This window comes from Rhinoderma darwinii, chromosome 5, assembly GCF_050947455.1.
Source record: "Rhinoderma darwinii isolate aRhiDar2 chromosome 5, aRhiDar2.hap1, whole genome shotgun sequence".
Classification (NCBI taxonomy): Eukaryota; Metazoa; Chordata; class Amphibia; order Anura; family Rhinodermatidae; genus Rhinoderma; species Rhinoderma darwinii.
In genome coordinates this window covers 272,842,532-272,866,957 of record NC_134691.1, presented here as the reverse complement: position 1 = coordinate 272,866,957, position 24,426 = coordinate 272,842,532, and the positions used below count along the sequence as shown (strand labels likewise).

At 39.8% G+C, this 24,426-nt stretch overlaps 1 protein-coding gene across 2 annotated transcripts in view; it reads right to left on the bottom strand.

The window, feature by feature from the left end:
- Nucleotides 1-21,392: 21,392 nt before the first annotated feature.
- TRIM71 (tripartite motif containing 71) overlaps nucleotides 21,393-24,426 on the bottom strand; it is an 80,840-nt gene continuing 77,806 nt past the window's right edge. For both annotated transcript variants that reach the window (XM_075827159.1, XM_075827160.1), the window contains exon 5: nucleotides 21,393-24,303. In XM_075827159.1, coding sequence (XP_075683274.1) covers nucleotides 22,852-24,303 — 1,452 coding nt within the window. In that variant the 3' untranslated portion in view covers nucleotides 21,393-22,851. The remainder of the gene's footprint in view (nucleotides 24,304-24,426) is intronic.

Genomic DNA, 24,426 nt, shown 5'->3' with positions numbered 1-24,426 from the left:
AAAAACAATCCTTTTTCTTCAATAAGACGTAGCTTTAGCTCAAAACGTTTCATTTTCTCAACAAGTAAAGGAAAAATAGAACCCCAACATTTGTAAAGCAACTTCTCTGGAGTACGGAAATACCCCATATGTGCTCATAAACTGCTGTTTGGGCAGACGGCAAGGATCAGAAGAAAAGGAGCGCCATTTGACTTTTGGGAGCACAGATTTTGCTGGATTGGTTTTTCTGCACCATGTCGCTTTTGCAAAGCCCCTAAGGAAACAGTACAGTAGAAACTACCCAAAAGGGACTCCATTTAGGATACTGCACCCCTTGAGGAATTAATCTAGGGGTGTAGTGAGCATTTTGACCCCACATGTGTTTCATAGATTTTATTTGAATTGGGCTGTCAAAATAAAAATATATATTTCTTTCCAATAAGACGTATCTTTAGCTCAAAATGTTTCATTTTTTCAAAACATAAAAGGAGAAAAAACACCCCAACATTTGTAAAGCAATTTCTGCCGAGTACGGCAATACCTCATATGTGGTCATAAACGGCTTTTTGGGCACGCGGCAGGGCTCAGAAGGGAAGGGGCGCGATTTCGCTTTTGGAGTGCAGATTTTGCTGGATTGGTTTCTGGTCGCTATGTCGCATTTGCAAAGGGGGCAAAACAGTGGAAACCCCCCCCATAAGTTAACCCATTTTGGAATCTACACCCCTCAAGGTATTCACCTAGGGGTGTGGTGACCATGTTAAACCCGCAGGTGTTTTGCAGAAATTAGTGTGCAGTCGATGTTGCAGACTGAAAATTGGATTTTTTCCATAGAAATATGTGGTGCCCAGCTTGTGCCACCATAACCGGACAGCGCTCTAATTATTATGCTGTTTCCCGGTTTTAGAAACACACTACATGGGGCACTAATCTTTTGCCTGGGCATTCGACAGGGCTCAGGACTGAGAGAGTACCATGCGAAATTGAGGCCTAATTTGGCGACTTATAAAGTATCGGTTCCCAATTGCAGAGGCCCTGCTCTGATGTGAAGTAGTAAAAGAAACCCCTGAGAAGTGACCCCATTTTAGAAACTACACCTCTCAAGGCATTTATTAAGGGGTGTAGTGAGCATTTTCACCCAACAGTTCTTTTCCATAAATGAATGCGCTGCGGATGGTGCAAAGTAAAAATTTTCATTTTTCATTTTTCCCCAGATATGCCAATTCAGTGGCAAATGTGTCATGCCCAGTTCATGCCACTGGAAACACACACACACCCCAAAAATTTTTAAAAGGGTTCTCCCGGGTATGGCGGTGCCATATATGTGGAAGTAAACTGCTGTTTGGGCACGCTGTAGAGTTCAGAAGGGAGGTAGCGCCATTGGCTTTTGGAGCGTGGATCTTGCTTGGTAGTAGTTTTGTTGGGATTTTTACTGGTATTTCAGTTTATAATGTGGGGGTACATGTAAACTGGGCAGAGTACATAAGGAGCATAGTCAGGTGGTATAATAATAGGGTAAATAACAATAAAATAATCCATAGATGTGTGTTACGCTGTGTTTCTGCATAACCCAGTGTTGCACTGACAAATGGTGTCATTTCTTATTCCCCTTTTGGTACACACTCGGCACCTTTGCAGTTTGGGAAATGTTGTCCTGGTATAATATTGGCACCCTCGCTTCTAGCAGATATGTTTGGGCCGTCCCCTTCCTGGTTCCCTAATTTTAGGGCCCCGATAAATCGCCTTTTGAAATGTTCCCCTCGGGCCTGCACAACCGCATATTTTTATTTCCTGACTTATTGGAGCCTTAAAAGGGAATGTGTTGCCAGAAAAACATGTTTATTTTTTTTAAATTAAACATTTAGTGTGTGGGTGATTAAACATTGTTCAAATATTTTTTATTTTTTTCACGAGTCAGGAAATATTATAAATTAATTCTAATTTATAATACTACCCATTTTTGGTCACTAGATGGAGCTATTCCCAAAATTGCAGCTTTGCAAAATTGGGTAAAAAGCCCTCGCTCTAGTGAGCTCTCAGCATCCCCCCCTCCTTTATCCTGGCTAGTGCCGGGATAAACGAGGGGTTTGAACGGTGTAACCTCCTACACTGTGTGTCGCCATTTTTTGAGCTAACACACAGTGTAGTAGGTTTACATACAGTAGTAAACACACACAAACACGAACATACATTGAAATCTCTTACCTGCTCCTGCCGCCGCGGCTCCCTCCGGCCCGTCCGCTCCGTTTGCTGCCGCTGGTCCAAGTGCACAAATCCGGAAGCCGCGACCGGAAGTAGTAATATTACTGTCCGGCCGCGACTTCCGGTCCACAGGAAAATGGCGCCGGACGGCGCCAATTTCGAATTGGACTGTGTGGGAGCGGCGCATGCACAGTTCCCACACAGACGCCGTACACTGAAGTCAATGGGACGGGAGCCGTTCGCAGTCCCTATGGGACTGTGGCTGCCGTATTCCATGTCTGTATGTGTCGTTAATCGACACATACAGAAATGGAACAAAAAATGGCAGCCCCCATAGGGAAGAAAAAGTGTAAAAATAAGAAAAAGTAAAACACAAACACACAAATGAATATAAACGTTTTTAATAAAGCACTAACATCTTTAACATATAAAAAAATAATTTGTGATGACACTGTTCCTTTAACTAATTTTATTTTCTCATAGACGTAGTGGTATGAGGGCTGTTTTTTTGCGGGATGAGCTGTAGTTATTATTGGTACCATTTTGGGGTACGTACGACTTTTGATCACTTTTTATCCTATTTTTTGGGAGGTAAGGCATAGTTTTTTTTTTATACTGCGTTCACCATGCGTTATGAACTACATGTCAACTTTATTCTGTGGGTCAGTACGATTCCAGCGATACCAAATTGATAGCACTTTTTTATGTTTTACAACTTTTTGAACAATAAAATTGTAAAAAGAATGTATTTTTTCTGTCTCCATGTTGTGAGAACCATAACTTTTCTTTCATCAACAGAGCTGCACGAGGGCTTGTTTTTTGCGAGACGAGCTATAGTTTTATAGGTACCGTTTTTGGATACATGTGACTTTTTGATCACTTTTTATTTCCCGCAAGCCGATTAGGCTTCGCCTCCGGGCGGGGTCTAATTGGCTTCCGTAATGGCAGAGCAGGAGGCCATTGTTAGGTCTCCTGTTGCCATAGTAGCAGTCAGCAGCCCTGCGATTGCAGGGCAGAGCTGCCGATCTGCTGACAACCACAAAGATGCGATCGCTTTCGTTCGCTGCATCTAAGGGGTTAATGGCAGGGATTGGAGCTAGTTCTGGTTGGATGTCAGCTGTAACGTACTTGCTGGCAATTACGGAAGCCTTTTAGGCCCCGGCGCCGGGCGAGGGCTGGAAGTTTTCCATACTAGGCAGACCGGGAGGCCACCAGTTGCCATTGCAGCCACTGACACCCCGGCAATTTCATTGCTGGGGTGTCGATGAGCTGCAAACACCTTAAAATGATGCGATTGCTTTTGACCGCTGCATTTAAGGGGTTAATGGCGGGGATCAAAGCTAAATTCGCTCCCTGCCATTACACCCGGATGTCAGCTGTAAGATACAGCTGACATCCATGGACGATGGCACCGACTCAGCTTCTGAGCCGGTGCCATCCATTTGTCGTAAGTATAACGTTTTGCTGGAAGCACTGGCTTTACATGATGTATACTTATGACAAATTTCGGGAAGGGGTTAAACTCTACTGGGTCACTGTTTTGTAGTAAAGAATTCTAATTAAATCTAGTAGGAAATCTTGATTATAAAATCTAAAAACAACCGTTTAAATTGATGGAAAGCTGCAAGGCTTACATGTTGAAGACCACAAATAGTCATGTTTTTCTAAAATACAACAATGAAATTGCAATACCAAGAAGGATAAGCCATTAGGTTATGCAAATCAAGAAAATAGCAGGTGTTGCCAAGATCTGCAAATGATCACATTTTCAAGCACCTAGATCCAATCTGTGGCATGTGGGAAGCAAAGTTTTTTAGCCACATATAACCTCAAAAATCAGATCAAGTAGTGTGGGATGATTGTGTGATGCCTCCTGTTCGTCAACGTGCCAGTTATCGCCACTTGTCGGAAACTGAGAGGGACAGAATCCTTGAACTGAGAGATCTTGGTTTATCACTGCGGCAGATCGCTACGCGCCTAGGCCGAGATGTTAGCACTGTTCAATATTGCATGTCCCGGAGGTTGGGAGAACAACGACGAACGGGAATGACAGCAAGTGGTGCGTGCATGCGAACCTCTGCATGGACAGATCATCTGATTGGAAGAATGGCGCATAGTAATCCATTCTGTACTGCAAGTGAAATTGGACGTCACATCCTAAGCCTAGGGCGGCAACCAGTGTCGAAATGGCCGTACCACTGGTTCCACGACCAAACCAAAGTGCCCCAGAAGCCGTTTTTCAACAGGACAACGCCAGGCCACATGTTGCTCGTGCTACTGTGAGCAGCCTGCGTGGCCTAAACATGCTACCATGACCTGCAGGATCTCCGGACTTGTCTCACATAGAGCACATCTGGGACGTCATTGGTCGGCAAAGGGAGCTGATGATTTGCGTGCCCAAGTGCATTCAGCATTGCATAACATTCCTCGAACAACCATTAATAACCTCATTGATAACAAGCCAAGGCGTATAAGTGCATAGATTTCTGCGCGTGGTGCTCCTACTCAATACTGATTAAATCAAGGTGTTTGGAATATTTTGTTTCCATTTTTTTTTTTTATCATTTGCATATCATTAACATGTCTATCGATCCTGTGATTTCCACAATTCCAGAACTTTTCCTTCTTGGTGTTGCAATTTCAATGTTGAGGAGTATATATTTGTGTTGACTTTACTCCCCCTCAACCCAGTTCCTGTCATCATTTTTAATTGAGCTAATTATAAGTCATTAAAGGGGTTGTCTCATGAAGCCAACATCTTTCTATATGCCCTATTAGGCTGGGTTTACACATCATGTATTTGTTGCAGAAATTCAGTACTAAAACATAGGTTTTGACACAGTTTAGTATGGATTTTCCACGAGCAGCCTATTTTTTTTACATTGTGTGTGAAACTGGGCTTCGGGCATATGGACGTCATAGAAGGGGAGTCCCAAGTAGGGAACTCCTTTCTATTAGCCAGAGAGGACAGCTGCTAACAAAGCTCTAGCACGTCTATGTATTACATGGTCAGCCATTAATTTGAACACACCCACAGTGATCAGCGCTGGCTGGACTGGCTTCAGTTTTAAAGGGATTGTCTTAATCAGACAACCACTTAAAGGGAATGTGTTGCCAGAAAAACATGTTGTTTTTTTTAAATTAAACATTTAGTGTGTAGGTGATTAAACATTGTTCACATTTTTTTTATTTTTTTCACGAGTCAGGAAATATTATAAATTAATTCCAATTTATAATATTTCCCATTGCTGGTCACTAGATGGAGCTATTCCCAAAATTGCAGCATTGCAAAATTGGGTAAAAAGCCCTCGCTCTAGTGAGCTCTCAGCATCCCCCCCCTCCTTTATCCTGGCTAGTGCCGGGATAAACGAGGGGTTTGAACGGTCTAACCTCCTACACTGTGTGTCGCCATTTTTTGAGCTAACACACAGTGTAGTAGGTTTACATACAATAGTAAACGTACACAAACACGAACATACATAGAAATCTCTTACCTGCTCCTGCCGCCGCGGCTCCCTCCGGCCCGTCTGCTGCCGCTGGTCCAAGTGCACAAGTCTGGAAGCCGCGACCGGAAGTAGTAATCTTACTGTCCGGCCGCGACTTCCGGTCCACAGGAAAATGGCGCCGGACGGCACGCATTTGAAATTGGACTGTGTGGGAGCGGCGCATGCGCAGTTCCCACACAGACGGCGTACACAGAAGTGGATGGGACGGGACCCGTTCGCAGTCCCTATGGGACTGTGGCTGCCGTATTCCATGTCTGTATGTGTCGTTAATCGACACATACAGAAATGGAAAAAAAAATGGCAGCCCCCATAGGGAAGAAAAAGTGTAAAAATAAGAAAAAGTAAAACACAAACACACAAATAAATATAAACGTTTTTAATAAAGCACTAACATCTTTAACATATTAAAAATAAAATTGTGATGACACTGTTCCTTTAAGTGTAAAGACACAAGTAGCTTCTGCCGTTCAACCAGAAACTGACAGAAATTGGCTTAAATTATAACACAAATCTACTACTGCTAATAGCACGGGCAGATTTGATTTTCTGGTGCACATACAGGCAATGAAGCGCCAAATGTATTAAGAGTTGTGCGCCTCTTAATACATTTGGTGCATTTTTTTCCAGTGCAGTACAGTTTAAGGGCTTTATCACACGAACGTAGAATACATCTGTATGACGGCCGTTAAAACAACAGCCGTCACATGGACGCATCTATTTCAATGGAGCCGTTCACACGACTGTGGTTTCAACAGACAGTTGAAAAATAGAGCATGTCCTATTTTCTTCCGTTATCACGGATCCCTCGATATACTTAATTCTATGGGGATCCGTGAAAATGAGACCCGTTCGAGTGCAACTCGAAGGTGAAAATCGTGCGTTTTTCACGTCCGAGTTTGCGCTCATTTGTGTGAATAAGCCTTTAGACTGGTGTATAAAAGGCTAGTCTTATTAAATTTCCCCCATGGTGGACATTCACTTTAAAGGTCAGTTTACACATTGCGTAAATACTGCGGATTTTCCGCAACGGAATTAGTTGCGAAAAATCCACAGCAAATACAGTAGCAGCAAAGTAGATGAGATAAAACAAATCTCATCCACAAGCTGCGTAAATACTGAGCGGAAAAAAACGCTCAAATTGACCTGCGGTGCGGAACTTTATGCCACAGCATGTCCATTGTATTTGTGTAAACGCTGCTTATTTGTTGCGGGATTTCCCCATTGAATTCTATAAATCCTGCAACAAATAGCAGTTGTTGCATTTTTTGGTGCGGGTTCGCAGCGGTCCCGCCGCAAAAAACGCAACTTCTACTTACCCATGATTCTGCATTCCTCCCTCCAGCACGGCCTCCTGGGATGACATTTCATCTCATGTGACTGCTTCAGCCAATCACAGGCTGTAGCGGCTGTCACGTGGGATAAAGTGTCATCCCAGGAGGCCGGCCCAATGACATCATCCAGGTGTCATCCATCTAGACTCCAGCCAATCATAGGCTCCAGCGGTCTCCTGGGATGAAGAGTCATCCCAGGGGCAGACCGGATAACACAGCAGTTTTCCACCGCGACATTCCGGGTGAAAAACTGCACCACAGTTTGGTGTGCTTTTTCGCACGGAATTTACTGCGGCGGCTAAGCTGCGTGATATAATGCAGCGTATCCGCCCAGTGTGAACACGGCCTAAGAATTGGACTCTGTCTAAATTTCAATCAAAATGTTGTGCTTTACCCCTACTCTTTATAAAAACTCCATGACTCCAGCTCACAGAAATTAAAACATTAATAACATGGCACGTGAAAGAACATGTTGCTTGAAACTAAGATGGAACTAGGAGTTTGGAATGAGCAGTAGTCATGATGAGAATAGTGATTTGGGGTTGTACACTGAGGTTCATGAAATGGGAAACATGGCCTCAAGCCTCAATTTCTGACTTCTTTCCTGTGGAATTGGGTTGCAAGTCTGAAAAGCTCCTGAATTCCACATTTCTGAATCTCTATTCATTCCAGGAACATGTGATAGGACTGTTTGTAATGAACGGCACTTCTGAAGGAACACTGCATGAAAGAATCAGAGTTATGAAACTCCCACCAACATTGAGGTCTTTCATCTCTGCAATCGTTTAGAAGAAAGTTAATTTCAAAACAAACACTACTATGGGATATTATGCCACCACAGGGCAACATTGCATCCTGTTGGCAACTGTAGCTTCTGTGCATTAAAGAGCTTGTCTCTGTATAGACCACCCCTTAAGGCCCTGTGCATACGACCGTATATTTCATCCGTAACTACAGACCCATTCATTTCAATTGGCTACACACACCTTTCAATATTTTTACGGATGGGTGTCCGTGCTGAAAAAATGAGAGCACCTATTCTATTCCTGTCCATAATTATGGCATTAACGCTCCAATAGAAGCCTATGGGTGCTTCCATAAATACGGACGGCTACGAACGTGCATCCGTAAATGTCCGTATTTACAGAAGCGTTGCTATGCAGCACGTTGGTGGCATCATTTGCACCCTCTTTTTATTTACGAATCCGTATATATGGATCAAATACTGACTGTATTTACAGACACCCTTCCGTATATACGGATAAGTTACGGATGACTACGGATCCGTATTTACAGACAGTATTTCTGGATAGATGAAAATACGGTAGCGTGCATGAGGCCTAAAGTAATACTAAACTTGGAAATAAATGATAAAAGTAAATAGAAGATCAACTTGCCCATGTTAGTCAGTCTGCAGGATTTTTGGTATGTCCCTGAGGCAGTCTTGTAGAAATCCTGTAGAGAAAACGTTAATTTTCTACTGATCTCTTCTATTTTCAGCTAGTAAACGGCTGAGGGGGAGACAAACTTTCTTTATATCCTACTGCAGACAGTTGTCTCACAGCCAGACACAGAATTTGCTCTTCTCCTGGAACACAGAGAAGAGTTCTTTATATATTTCTCAGTGTTAATTGCAATATGAGACAAAATAGGATCAAGGGAAAAGAAGAACATTAAGTTAGGAATTGCTGGAATTGTTTTTTTATTTTGTGTTCCTTTAAATATATGAGCTGGCACGCCATCACCTGATGGCCACGTGTCTGGCCACCATGTAGTAATACATGTTGGCTCTTCAGATTATATCTGCTCCTGCTCATTAAGGGTGTCCCCAATCTATTACATTTATCAATCACACGGCTGTATTTTGGTTAGTAGTATTTGTAAGTGAAAACCAGGAGTGGTCCCAAAACTGAGAAGAGGTACAATCAATCATTTTACTATACTTTTTCTCTGTGTAGGTTCCACTCCTTGTTTTGGTTTACAAATATGGATACAAAATTCTGACCAAATACTGCTGTGTGAATAAGGCTCAATTGTTGCTGATGCAATTTTTTCACATAAATCCTGTCTTCCTTTACATAAAACAATTTTTTTAACATTTAAAAATCTCTTTCCCATAGAGCAGTTCATAATTATATATAAATTTAGTTTAAATAAAAAGTACACAAAGTGCACAATTGCTGGTTCAGGTTTATGTATATTCCCATCCGTGCTTCTGAGTACCATATTGCACTAACTCATTTATATCAGTGCTCTTTAGCATATCTGGATTTATTTAGATGGTTTTACTTGTGAGGTGTACTGAAGAAATTATTTTGTGCCGTAACAGATGAATGACTGGTGGCCCTCAGTTTCCATCAATCAGCCCAGTGGTAGAACCTCTCAGGTGATGGTCCTCTTCTAGTCTGCTCTAGCTGCAGCAATGTTGAACGCATTGAGTCCTTCCCGTGGAAGAGAAATTTGGGCTCCCGCATATTTATTCTGCCTGTTTTCCTGAAGAAAGATCTATCTTCAGCTGTAGTATCTGTTTGTGTGGTCCCTGCTCTTGAGAAGTGAATGCTTATGTTCTCTGCTTCGCTCTCCATCCCCTCTCAGGAACGCAGCGCATTCACATGCAAACATGTTAATATTACTCCTTGCTTTTCCACCTCCTGCAGGCAATGCTTTGTTTGGCTGTGCACAAGAGAGAACAAAAACAACTGCAGGGCTCATGGGTTTCCCAGAAATGCAGGAGGCCCACAGTAAAAGCTATGAAGAACGCTGGTGGCAAGGAGATGCCTGCTCACTAACACTGATATCCGCTCACTCGGAATGCACTGAGGAGTTGTATTCTTAGCACCTTTCAAACATTTACGATCTATAACAAAAATTATTGTTTTCAAAGCCATTTAAAATATATCTATCTATATGTAATTCACCAGGGGTTTTGAAACTCATACATATTCCATGATTTTCCTAGGATGGTACTTTTTTCTTTATGTAAAGTTTAAAATGAATAAAGTAAAAACTTTTATTCTTAGAATTCTACGCTATAAAAAACAAATAGGGTAGCTGAGCCTATAATTTACAATATAGCCCAGATCTCTTCTGATAATTATTGTTCCCAGTTAGTTACACACACAATGTACAGGGGCAACGCAGTTTTTTTTTTCATGGTTTCTACTGTCCATTTCGCATAGACTGCAATAGCCATCATGGGTGCAAAGACACATCTTCATCAGTGGTATATGGCACATCATCCCTACAGCAGTTTAGAAGGAACGGCGGGTATTTGTCAGACGAGCATTTCTTGTTTAATGGCATTTCCCCACATAGGTTTTCCAAGATTGGTCAGATTTTTGTCTATTTAATCAATTCGAGCTAGCATCAAGGCCCACTGGCACCCACGCGCAGTAGCATCAAGCGACACAACATCCAATATCTTCTATTAGAGCCTTGTAACTTAAATTTATAAAGGAGACTTTATAAATGGTGGTTTTATTTGCATTTCCTGGATTAACGGAACAGTGGACACCAGTTATTGTCTCTCTCTAGCAAATTAGTTATTCTGCAAGGTAAGGCCTCATGCACACAACTGTATTTTGGACCCATGTGGTACAGATCTGTAATATTGCGCTCCAACCGGCTATGGGCCCATAAAGTTCCTCCCATTTTATATGGAGGTCTTATCTCACATATTCTGTAAAAATCACAGATTAAAAAACATAACATGCTGTATTGCATGCCATATTACAGTGGAATATAGTGAGGCAGCACACAAAGTAAGATGCCATTTTACAGGCCCTGTGTGCACAGCAATGTGTATTAGCGCTTTAGATAGAAGAAAAACGTTAACTTTCTCCTTAAGCACAGCATTTCTTATATGGCCATGTTTGTGGTCATGCTTCTCCATTGGCCCAATTATAATACATCCAGATTGTCGTCGTTAAAATTTTATATTTGGTGGATTTCTTAATATTACTTTGAAAAGCTTTTCATTTTGCGGTAAATTGCCAAAAACCACTAACAATAAAAGCACATACACGGGTGACAGTTGGACATAAAACATTTATTTAAGCAAACAAAAAGTAAACTGCATAGGAACAATTTAAGGTCCATAGAGACAGTAACTTTATTAAAAGGATCCCAGTAGCTGACATTTCATCCCTTAGCTACATTTCGGAGCCTCCTCTATGGACCATGGAGGACAATACATTCAGCAATTTCCATCGGAACATTGTTTCACCTTTGCCCTTTGGAACAGAGGCACGCATTTATTCATGCTCTTCCTACATACAGTGTGGGAGTTCTGTGCAAACAGCTTGATTGTGGGGCTGCCACTCTTGGGGTGCATCGCTTTGCAATGTATTACTGGCTAAAACGGTCATTCAAAAAAATCAATCACTGAGTGGCAGACCCAAAGACAAAAGAAAAACATTCAAGAGAGTTCTCAACCTTATCAAGGTGCAGCAGATGCACCACAAAGCAAAGTGAAATTGCTTAGAGTCATTTTTTGTAACACCCCCCTACCGGGATTCAGTCTGTGCTTTACAAACACCCACAGAGTAAAACAAATCAAAAAAGACATTTAACAATAAAAAATACAAATTAAGAAAGTGTGACAAAGATTTAAAACTTTTTTTTTTTTTTTTTAAAGTTGCTAATTTCTTCAGTTTGTATCCTACCATAACATATGATAAACATTGAGATTAAAGGGGAAGTATCAATTTTAAATTAAATATTTAAATGAGTACACCACTATACTATAGGTCACTTCTTCCTGCTTGTCCCTCCAAAAAAGATATACTTGACTAGCGGAGTCTCAAAAAGCATTTTACAAATATCTGGTCACATCTCAACTTGCACCCTAAATGGTCTTTACGAGGATTCTAGTGCTTGCGTTGTTCCTGAAATGGATGCTATGAATTTGTCCGAGTGTTGATTAAAGCCACATATATCTGTCTCTGTACCAATTTACACCATACTGAAAGCAATAAATGGATACTTCCCCTTTAACTAATGAGGAGTAGGCAGTTGATGAAGAATCTAGGGACCAGTTATCTGCTGGTTTTATTTTTCAAGAAATTCTGCTGCTTTCTGTCAACTTGATATGAACAGAATAACCTCGAGTACCACAAAATCAATGTGAATTAGCTATAGCCAACCAGAATATACGTATCTGAGCCGGCAATATAGTGAGAATTTAAAACTAATTTCCATGTAAATAGTTGAGGTCACTGGAGATCTGGAAAGCGTCTATGGCAGCTGTGAGGGTACTCATCCTAAAGGAAGAGCACTAATGTCTAACAATCAAAGCATGACAAAGCACAACACGCCATACAGAAGTTACACACAATTAGGGTTACAGTGCAGCTGTCTTGTATACACATAGAAGAGGAGACTATTCTGTAGGTTATCTAGTCAGGAAAAAGCAAGTTCTTTTAACAGGAGATTGCAGACAACTGAAATGATGGATCTCATAATGGTTCAACCTACCAAATGGATGATACAAAACCTGAAGGGCATTAGCTGAGTGTTATCCTGCAATTCCATGCTCTGCCATATATAGAGAGACCCACACTCAAGACTGTCAAAGAAAAAGTAGAATGTTATTTGAGGTATTTATCCTATGTCAGGACTGTTGCCACATCGAATGGCCATAGTCTGTTGGAAGCGCTCAGTATCTCCCGACTGGAGCACTCAACATCAGATATTTTCCAACATCTGTTGAGAATGTCTCACCGACCATAGGGGACAAAGATTTCTCACCATTGATGATTGGCTTTAGCGTCATCATGAAGACACAATTTCCACATTTATGTACAGTAAATGTTAGTGGTTGGTGCAGCTAAGATTTCTTGTTTGGTTTGTCTAAAGGCCCTTTTACTCAGGCGATGATCGGGCGAACATGCACACTTTTGAATACTCGTTCCCGATCATTGGCACATGTAAACATGGCACCAATCAGCCAGCAAATGAGCAAACCCTCATTTGACAGCAAATCGGATCTTTTATTTGAGCATTACAATCATCGGTTGTCAGCAGCACATCTCCCTGTGTAAACAGGAATGTGCTGCCGACAATTATGAAACTGTATGTGGCCGAAAAATCGTTCGGGCACATATAGTACCAATAATTGATCCATTTAAATGGAGTTAAAAGAGCGCAGATCGACTTACTATACCATCAATCAGCACTTGTTACAGGTGGAAATTGTGCCAGTGTCAAAAAGGACAAATGCCAATATAGGAAGTTGATGGGCGCTCATTTAGCTTTATTTACATAAAACACTCATTGTACTGTATGAGGACAAGCAAGATCGTTCATCATTGTCAGTAGTAGATCCCCTGCTTAAATGGGCAGATGTGTTGCCGACAACGATGAATTTTACTGCTGCATAACAGATGCGATTAACCGACAAAAGAGTGTTCGCTTGTTTGACAGCTGCTCGCTTGGCCGTTTTACACAGGGCGATCATAAACGAGCGTTCCATTCCCCCGTATAGATGAAAACAATTAAGGCCAGGTCATAATGTCACCAGCAAACACGCTTCATTCATAAATACAAGATAAGGCAACTCCTCACAATTAAGTGTGATCTCAGTAATAACACAATTGCGCAGATTTACTAATACGGTCTAAGATTTAGTGTAAACTTAGAGCAGGCAGTCAGAAGATGTGCCAAATTTATCACATTGGCACGTTAGACACTTTTCCTTGTTCTACCTCTTGGTTGACTTCATTTTTGTGCCAAATTGGTACATTTTAGAGAATCTTAACTAAGCCACACCCCTTTGAGAGACTCTTAAAAAGTGGCTAGTGAGGCACAAACATCTGTTCTTTTTGGCGCACTTTACAAAATAGGTCAAAAACTTGATGCAACATTATATGCCAGAACTGTGCCCTGTTTTTACACATTTTACAACAAAGTCTAGGTGCAATCACATTGGCAAATTTTCCCCAATGTGCCGAGGATTATTTTACATTTCCAACACCACCTGGGCATATAAAACCTTCCAAATTATTCTGAGCATGCTGATCTGGTACACAAATAATAAAAAAGACCGTCAACTTTCTTGGCTGGATTATCCTTGACTATTTGTCAGGTTTGTACCACCAGCTAAGGAAAAAAAAAACAAACAATAAAAACAACTAAATTACTCTTCCCCAGCCCCCCCCCCCCCCAAATAACACATTACAAAAAACAGGGACCTTGGAGAAAAAGAAACGACTCCAAACCCACTGGGAAGAAGACGCTGCTGAAACAAGCGGACAAACACACAAGAGGAAGAAGCTGTACTATTGTGACACTTTACATTCAATTATTAAGCACCTCTCCCCAAGTCCATGCTCCTGCTGGGATGTACAAGATTCACCTGGAAGAGGAGACAATGTAATAAAAAGATTTCTACCTGAGGTAAGTACAATCATTAAGAACAGGTCTATGACCATGCAGACATGAACACTTTTTTTTTTCTCTCTTTATACAATTTTTGTATATATCTTGTAGCAGACCAGATTCAGTTTTCCAGATCAGCCACTTAAGAGTGAACATCGTAAACTAAGATGGCCGTACACACAAAAAAACTAATACATTCGACAGCTTATCCTCATTCACGCACACATTTGGTTTGGTGGGAAACAAGTGAATTGGTGGTGAATATCAATTGAAATGGACCCACTGGTTTACTATGCAATTAACGCGCGTGTGCGTGTGAATGAGAGGTAGGGAAATAACGTATGAGTTGTAGGAGAGGGGCCATTGTAAGGGATTATAGGCGAGGAATATGTCCGTACTATACAAATAAGGGTAAATAATTCTGCCCAGCTTTAGTTGTGCTGCACGCGACCCTGGCTGCGGAGTAACATTCGGCAAGGTACGTAACACCTATTTGCCCAATTTAAATGGTGGATCTGGAAAGTAACTATGACGGATTGATACAAAGTGATGAAATGGGCCAATCAGCTCATGCATTGAAATTAATCCCACCTTTTACTCCCAAATAACTTGTGAACTAAATGTGCATGGGGATCACCATTAACAATATGTTAAAAAGGGAAAAATAATCCTGTGCAATGACCAAATCAAGTTCTATGAACACACAGAGAAAAGGAAGCCATGGTTTTCAAATCAAAATAATAGTAAAAGAAAAATTAATAAAAAGACACTGGTCATAGTTAAAAACAAAAAAAAACCTTAAAAGAATGATCCTTAATCCTTTCACTCATGACATTACCTTATGGCTCTGAATAAAGCAGTCAGCTGAACAAGCATGCATTTTTTTTTTATGGGGAGAGGGGAATTAGCCCCCTCTAGCAGTGGCTCTTCTCCCATGAAAAAAAGAGTGGACCGGGCATGTTGAAATCCAACTTGGCCAATATTTTCTTTTCTCAAAATGTGCCGTCAGAAAAGAGTCTGGAGACCCTCCATACACATTAGATAGTTCTGTCATCAATCCCAACTTGGTCTAATTTGTTTGTCACCTTAGGCATGCAGAAGGAAAAATAACCTTGCAGAAAAAACACCAGCAATAAATGTAACATTCAACAGTAGACTATAATACTGGGCTAAGTGAGTCATTAGTGTGAACTTTTTTTTGCATAATATCTAGTGACCACAATCAAAGCTATCTATAAAGCTAAGCTTCTATTTTCCTGAGTACCTATCAACTATTTAGTTTTATTTACAGAAAATGTCTCGCTAAAAAGTAGCTAAATATAAAAAGTCGAGAGCAATTGAAGAGTCCAACAAATATTTCGAATACCTAAACATATGTATTTTCATATGCAATAGATGGTTATTTATCTAAACTAACATATGAACAATTTTTACATTCTAGAGGTAGATTCCTTAATTTCTTCAGTGCCGGCAATTACATTGCAGAGTAGAAGGTCTTAGAAAGTGGTAGAAGGAGAATGGGTTATTGAGGTAGAAGGAGAGGTTCGGACTTAAGGTCCTATTACCCGACCCGATATGGGTCGTGAAAATGAGCGCCAATCAACAAGACAGCTCGTTGATCAGCGCTTGTTTGCTTCTTTCACAAGGAGCAACGACTGCTTATGTATATGGACAAGCGATCGTTACTACGATCGTTCATCCCCATACATATTTATGTCGTCGACAGCACATCTCCCTGTGATGTGCTGCAGACAATGATTTTTAATTCTGCATAAGCTAGCAGATCAGCCGATGAACGAGCGTTTGCTCTTTTCATCGGCTGATCGCTACCCTGTTTACAGAGCAATGATCGGGTACGAGCGTTCATATAATTGCTCGTTTGCACGATCATTGGCCCGTCTAATAGGGCATTTACTCCGAACATGTTTCAGAGGTGGTAGCAGATTTCCATTCAATGTTTAAGTGGTCTTAAAGAGGAGCTCATTAGCTAGTATGGCAACCAGCATCAGTTAATTTTGGCACCTTCTACAACACTTGAACACTTTGGCAACACAATTTTTAAAGCAAGAAGTAAAATTGAAAACTGTACTTTAAAGATGAATGAATATATACACACATTCGACAGGATAAAAATCACGCCTGAAACACAACAACATCTATGGCATTCTGGCATAAGTTACACTGATAAAAAAAAGTGTCCGACATACACGTGTATGAGACTTTTCCTTTTCTAATGGTATTACTAGTCATAAGGTTGGAGCTAGACAGGACTTTTTTTGTAGTAAGCGATTTAATTGCAGTCCAGGAATGCAATAGACTAGGGCTTTTTTTCTCACTACAAAAATCGCTGTGATAAATCGCTGTCCATAGGAACACATAGAGTAGCTTGAAAATCTCCTTAAAATCACTCCAGACAAGTGTGTAGCTCTGAAATCCCAGAATGCAGCGAGCCGCTAGCAAATCTTTTGACTGGAGCGAATTTCAAGAAACGACTCAATGCATTCCTATGGTCAGCGATTTATCACAGCAATCTTTTGTAGCAAGATAAAAATCGCCGTAGCCTAATGCTTTCCTATAGACCGTGATTATATTGCGCACTAGGAAGAAAAAAAAAAATAAAATATCTAGATCTAGCCTCAGCCTAACTGTTGAGGGCAAGATCAATCAAACAGTAAGGTACATTCACAGTTAGGTGTACAAGGTAATGCAGAAAGCAGGCATGGGGGTAGCAGATGCAACATTTTGCATATCATTACAGCCTGCACACAACTATATAACTACATGTGGGCACATACTACGTCCTGTCCTACGCACTTATGCCAAGGTTGGACAAAAGTTACCAAAAGTGGAGACTACATAAGCATGCACTCGACAGACTCCATTCTATCTGCTATTTGTATATGTTATATAAAACTTTAATTTAAACCTCCCTGTGATACTTGAATTAAAAATCCACCAAAATAAACACACACACATATATATATATATATAAAATTTACACACACATACATATACACACACACCTTAAAAAAAAACGACACATATCAGTCCGAGATGGGGAGTGGTATGGCTTGACAAGTTCCTCCGCCCCTCTCATCAGAGTGGTAGCCCGGCGGATCAGCTGAGTCACGTCTAGTTGTTAGGGATACACGGACAACCACAGTATTTTCAGCAAGATTATCAGGGAGAACATCCCCAGTCCATCTCTGATTATCTAGGTCTCTAACGTGTTGCATTAGTGCCATTCTAAGAGTAGGGGAGTGGCAATGAGTCTCGGAAAGACTCCCAATATATAAATTTGTAAATATACATTTAAGTGGAAAACTAGGAGGGAGAAATACCAAACTATGTCTGAAATATCAGGAAAACCTACGAGCACGCAAACATTTGCTAGGATATAAATACAGTATTTCAGAACGGTATGTAATGCGTTGTTGCATGCAAAGGCTTACCATGACTTTTTGGAGGTGCCGTACATATAGTGGTGCATTATGGGTACAGTCACAGATTTCAAACAAGGCATTTAGACTATGTATCATCACATCCTAATGCATTAGTAACATGCGTGAACGCGTAAGGTATATATCTTTCTGCATTAATGACGAGCTCTAAACCATTTTAAGTTTGTCTGGTATAGTAAAAAACGATACTCTGCAAAGTACTAAAAAAAAATACCATGTTTTCCAGTTCCTACAACAATCCTACCATGTGGTGGTTTGCAACTAGTGTGGCAATGACAACAATAAAAAAAAAGGACCATTAATTGTGAACCAAAAGCTGATGTACGCACGCACGTACGCACACGTGTCTGTTTTGCTGCTGCAATTCTTTACTGCAGTGGCCAGATGCAATAGGAATGAAAGGCAACTATGACATTTCCAATCATATATATTTCTTGCAGGATACTTCAGGGGTTTTTCTCTTTTTTTTAGTGCACAATGCCCTTGGTTTGGAGTTTGTGTTTTTTTCTGAACAGTCATAGGTAAATGAGAACAAATGTATAATATGGAGTATAAGGCATTGAAATCCCAAAAAGTTATTTTTTTTCCTTCCAAACTATACTAGGTAATGGTTACTACTATCAAAAGTGTAAACCTCTGAAAATTATCTTTTTTATAGAAGTCAAGGTAAGCACAATTTCCACTAGACTTCTGGTATGCGTGTAAATCACCATTTCCATGTAACAAAATCGAATTTTTCAGCAATAAATTTAAAAAAAAAAAAACAATACAAAAAAAATAAACAATATAAGCCGCGTGATCCAGCAGCGTCAAATTAAAATGAGTAATTGTATATTCTCTAGCCATTTATTTTACAGATAGCACGAGAACTTTTAAAAGTGTTGACATCAAGGAGAAAAAAAAAATAAAATAAAATCTTTGGTTTTTTTTTCATTGTAGAAATGAATCACATTCACATATATAAAAAGGGAATATATGGGTAGAAAAATATTAATCATATTCACATACATTCAATTGCCTATAGAGGTATTCATATTTTTAGCATTAGACTTAGATTAGGCATAAGAATAACACTCCATTGTAGTTGAAAAGGTGCAGTCCCATGGAGAATTTGAAAACAATACAGAAATCATTTAGAATTACCACATGTATTTAAAAAAGTTATATTTATGAAAAAACTCACTTAAAGATTGCAAGTCACAGTTTTGAACCTGGCATTCTATCGAAGGGTATGTTCACACAATTTTTTGCAGGCAGAAAAATCTGCCTCAAAATTCCAGACGGAATTTTGAGGCAGACTTTGACCTGCCTACATGCCCTTCGCTGTGTTTATCACCGGCGGCCATTGAGCGCCGCGGGCAATATACACCACGAAAAACGCTTTCTCTGCCTCCCATTGATGTCAATGGGACGTCAGAGACTTAAACGCCCAAAAAGATAGGGCATGTCGCTTATTTTTCCGGCGAGCCGAAAAAGAGGAAAAAAAAAAAAAACACTTCCGCCTTCCATAGAAAATCAATGGGAGGTGTTTTCGGCCATTTTTTGGCACGGTTTCCGCGTAAAAAAAAACCTGTGTGTGAACATAGCCTAAGAAGGCAAAAAAAAGAAAAGACAAACACAAAAATACACGACATTCTTAAAAATAGCAAATATTATAAAATAGGTGTCACATGGTTGACAAACTAGATGTGAACAGAAATGCCCACTGCTGTAATTTGCCAATGATTACAAACTGTATGCACCTAGATTCAAAATGTATTGTTAAAGGGACACTAAACCCCCTCCTCACCACTGCTAATTTCTAGATTGGGGAAGGAAAGTAGATACCTCTTGGGAATAATATAGTTCCCTATAGAAGACTTTCACTTTTTGGATTGCAGAAGATATTTAAGATGAGGATATCATGTTCTGCTGTATGTTTTCTGGAGACATTGTGTGCTTCTAGGGGAGAATTCCTTGGTAATGTGGCATGTGTTGGAACATGCCATTTGCCTATATAATCAGAGGCACGTGCAGGTACAGTATAGGCCCAGGCCAGCCTATGGATGCCATATTACTGATCTGTACAATATGGATCTACAATACAACTGTGTGCAGGAGGCCCAAGTGCTGCTTGTACCTTGTGTTTATTTTTAGTGTCTTATCAAGTAAACCGTTGTGGGAAATAACCTTCTACTATGTTAAGAATAATGGTCCACAAATGTATTTCAAGTAAGAACCAAAAGTAATGCACTACATATTAAACTTTGTGTTCAAATTACAAAATTACTGGCACCACTGAGGAAACTTTTCCAGTGACATCAAAAGAACGAAGGCTGAACTAAATAGTAGCTAGAAAAATAGTTGTTGAAAAAATAAATCCGGTGCCCTATAGGACTGCACCCATGTGTTTTTTTTCCAAGCCTGTTAGAATATTCATATTAACATTTCTCCAATTTAAAATACACAGCGATACAAAATACTGATATAACCACATATACTCCAAGGCCACTTTCACACGGCTTAGTATTCGGAGTCAGTATTTGGAAGCCAAATCTAGAAGTGGAGATACACAGTGAAAAAGTATAATGGGAAGATTTGTAACACTTCCTTGTTACGGACCCCCTCCTGATTTCAGCTTACAAATATTGATGCAAAATACGGACCACAATATTGCCGTGTGACCGTGGCCTTACTGGGATAATTCATTAAGTTTGACATTAATTACAGATGGTGACTGTATAGGAGAATAGCCAAGTATTCATCCTTGCAACGTTAAAAGGCTTCACGACAATATACGGACCAAGAGACGTCGTCTCGACAATAAATAACACTTGAACAAGCCCTATGATATACTATTTGGTAGTCAGCTAACATAAATAGGGTTAGAAATTGTCACAATCTTGCATAAATTTACATACTGGACTCTAGAGCAACAGGAAGCCCAGGGACTAAGACTAGTTTAGTATTGGTGAGGCATTTTTTTTGACCATACATTTGTCAAACTACAATTACTAGCAAGTTTTGGCAGACCGTAAAGTTGAAGCACAGAAGACTGCCAGCTACACCAGAGCTGCTGTGATCAGAAATTACTCTATCAACATATATTATTCTCTACTACTCACTTATCACCTACTAATACAAGTTGAAAAGTCAGATATAAAACACCTCTTAAGAGGGCATGCATCTACACAACCGGCATCAGAGCATTAAGTGCAGCCAGAACATTAATTGGAGCGGGGTATGTAAATCTTTGTCCTAAAAGCAGAACCACTGTTTTACAGATAACGTTTAATCCAGCCTTCTTTTCGGCTTAACATATAATCTAAAAAAAAAAAAATTATTATAAAAAAAAAGTGCAAATCAAGGCAAACTTTTTTTCATATTCACACAAATAAATAATGTGACTTGCAAATTTGTTAAGAAAAAAAAAAATGACAAATAATATTTCTGTTGTCAGGAAATACTTTAATCTTTGGTTGGGCATTTATTTTTAAATGTAAAGCTTCAGATATTTTAAAAACAAAAAAAGGTCACAAAAAAAAAAAAAAAAAGGGGGTATTACTTGGGAGAAGCTTCACAATATAGAACTTAAATTTTTTTGAACATAGCGCTCCGGCCAAATATCTACAACTTTAGTTTGGTCTCTGAAACAGCATATCACATATCATTAAAATTAACACATATGAACTACAATTGTATACGCTGAAAACTATATCCCAATGTAATTGGAGTATAATCTTATTATTCTGCAAGTTTTTTGTTTTTTTTTATATTTTTTTTTTTTTTTATAATCTACCCATCATAGATAAGACTTTAGAAACTGGATGTCACAAATTGCAGATATGAACACAAGTTAGCCATACAAAATGTTAATTATGGTCTTTGCAATCAAAGCGAAAAAAGAAAAATATCAAGCGTGACAAAAATAAAAACAGTAGATTAGTCTTAACTCACAAATTGTAACAATAGCCATTTGTACAACAAGTATACGGATCTATACAGCATCATCTCTGCAGAACACCAATATCATTGGTGCTTTGGTGTCAAGTGCACACTTACTGGAAATTATCCAGAATTTGTGCTATATACCGTGTTTGGCCATATCCATAACCAATTTGACCTAAAGCAGTCCTGCTCGAATGTAACCCACAAAAGTAATATTTTGTTTTAACAAGAAAATAACTTGACCGTTACATGTTGTGCTTCATCTTTCACAATATTTCACCCCCCCAGGGTATTCAAGAGGAACATGTAAAAACCTTGTTGCAATATTAAACACACATACAGTCACGCGCGCACACAGACATACATGTATGACTGGAATTTGTAAAAAGAACACCGACTTGAGTACAAGCAAATGATCAATACATCCAGCATAAACTAAGCATCACTCAGTACGAACAAAAAAACAAAACAATACAGAAAATAGAATATTGTCTTTGGTTTCTGAGGTATGTGACATTTGATCGGGAAAAAATAAAAAAACACCTTGTAGAATTTGCATACTGAGGTATTTCTCGTTTCGAAACGTACTGAGGTAATAGCAATATACAAGGCGTCCTCTGTTGCAGCAGCACGGGAAAAGGAGGAATTCAAAAATTTGGTTAAAGAGGACACAAGTGTTTTAAACAAATGTCTATGTCGATATTTTTCCTGGTATTGTTTTAAAGTTTATAGCCCTTTTTGGCTTTTTTTTTTTTCAGAAGAGATTTTTTTACACATTCTCTTAGCAGGTGTAGTCGGTTTTGTTTTTCAATTACTCGAAGTGAGGTAAGTTGATATTAATATTTTGTGCAGGATCAGAGAAAAAACAAACAAAATCAAAATAACGATCTCGGTTTGAGAATTTGAGGTAGATTTTTCTTCCTAATTTTGTTTTATTCTTCACAGGCTCTACTTTTGCAGTCAGTTTGTGTGTTTACAAGAACAAAAAATATGAGGTAGGTGCTCTGTCTTGCTGTATATTACATACTTCTTGATAACATTTCCCTGAGACAGTTTTGTGTTGAAAACTGATTAGAAGGCTAGAATTCGGTTGTTACCAAAGTCCACCACAACAATTGTGCCATCAGGTGTGACAGCTATGCCGGATGGACGATCCATGTGTCCAAAGCCACTTCCTTGGGTGCCAAACTTGCATAGGAAGCTGCCGTTTGGCTCAAAAATTTGTACTCTGTGGTTTCTGGAGTCTGCTACAATAATGCGTCCTTCTTGATCAACTGCAACACCCTGCGGTCGCAGGAACTGCCCATTTCCTGTACCCTCTGTGCCCAAGAAATGTGCTGACTGGCAGTCTGGTTTGATTATCAGCAGTCGATGGTTGTTGAAGTCAGTCACCACAAGATATCCATCCTGACTAAATGCCACACCACGTGGTGAGTCAAAGTGCTTCCAGAGAGCACCTTCAAAACCATACTTATTTAGGAATGCCCCATCTGGACCAAATAATTGAACACGATGGTTTCGAGTATCAGACACTAGGATCTTCCCTTCTGAATTAATAGCAACATCCCAAGGATAGTTAAACTGACCATTCTTGGTCCCCTTCTCTCCAAATTTCAGAAGGAATTGGCCCTCAAAGGTGAAGCCTTGAACACGATGGTTATCCTTATCGGCTACCACAATCCTACGGGAGCTGTCGCAAGCTACACCAGCAGGGCGATCAAACTGGCCAGGCCTTGAACCCAAGCTGCCAAACTTGTGATGAAATGTGCCACATGGTTTGAAAATTTGAATGCGGTTGTTGCTCCTATCAGCCACAATTATATATCCTTCTCTGTCAACACAGACACCCCAGGGACGACAAAGATTTCCATCAGTATCGCCTTCTCCTCCAAAAGAAAGCGAAGGGAGACCAATGCCTAAATAACATCGACCTGATTTTACATTTACTTTAAAAGGGCTCTTCTCAATGTGTTGATTGCACACCATTACAGAAATAAGGTGTTCTCCCTCAAGCTGAGGTCTATAACTAACCAAATATGTACCATTCATTTGATCAGTAAACTCAGCCGCGAACAGATTTCCATCTGGACCCATCACTAGAACAGTTAGAAGGTCACCACCTGACAAACGTGCTTCACCATCATGGTCATAACCAATTACTGTAAAAGAGGCAACTTTGCCTTGAAGCGCCCGTTTCAAGCCTTCTCCTGTGGCTTTTGTTAGAGCTGCAAAGGCTCCGCTACTTACTAGACCCATAGATTTGATTGCAAGATAAAGGGCCTGTTCAGGGGGTGTAAACATAATTCTGTCATCCTCTTGAAGCTGTAATAAGCCTCTAGCATTTTTTATATCTTGCACCTGGGCTAAGACACGGTCCCGAGCTATAAGAATATCCATTGTACAACCTTCTTCTAAAACCTGCTGAACTGCATTGATTGTGCTCTCCAATTTGTTGAGAGCCTGATGGAGTTTGTCAACCTGATGGTAAAGAGACTTGGCTTTCACCTGACGAATTTTCTCAACCTGTAAAAGGAAAAGAGAAGACATAACTGTTAGAAAAACATCTAACAAATTACTGCTTTCTTCTAAATAATTTAATATGGAATATGAATTCAAAAGTGATATTTCTACCAGGGCATAAAAATA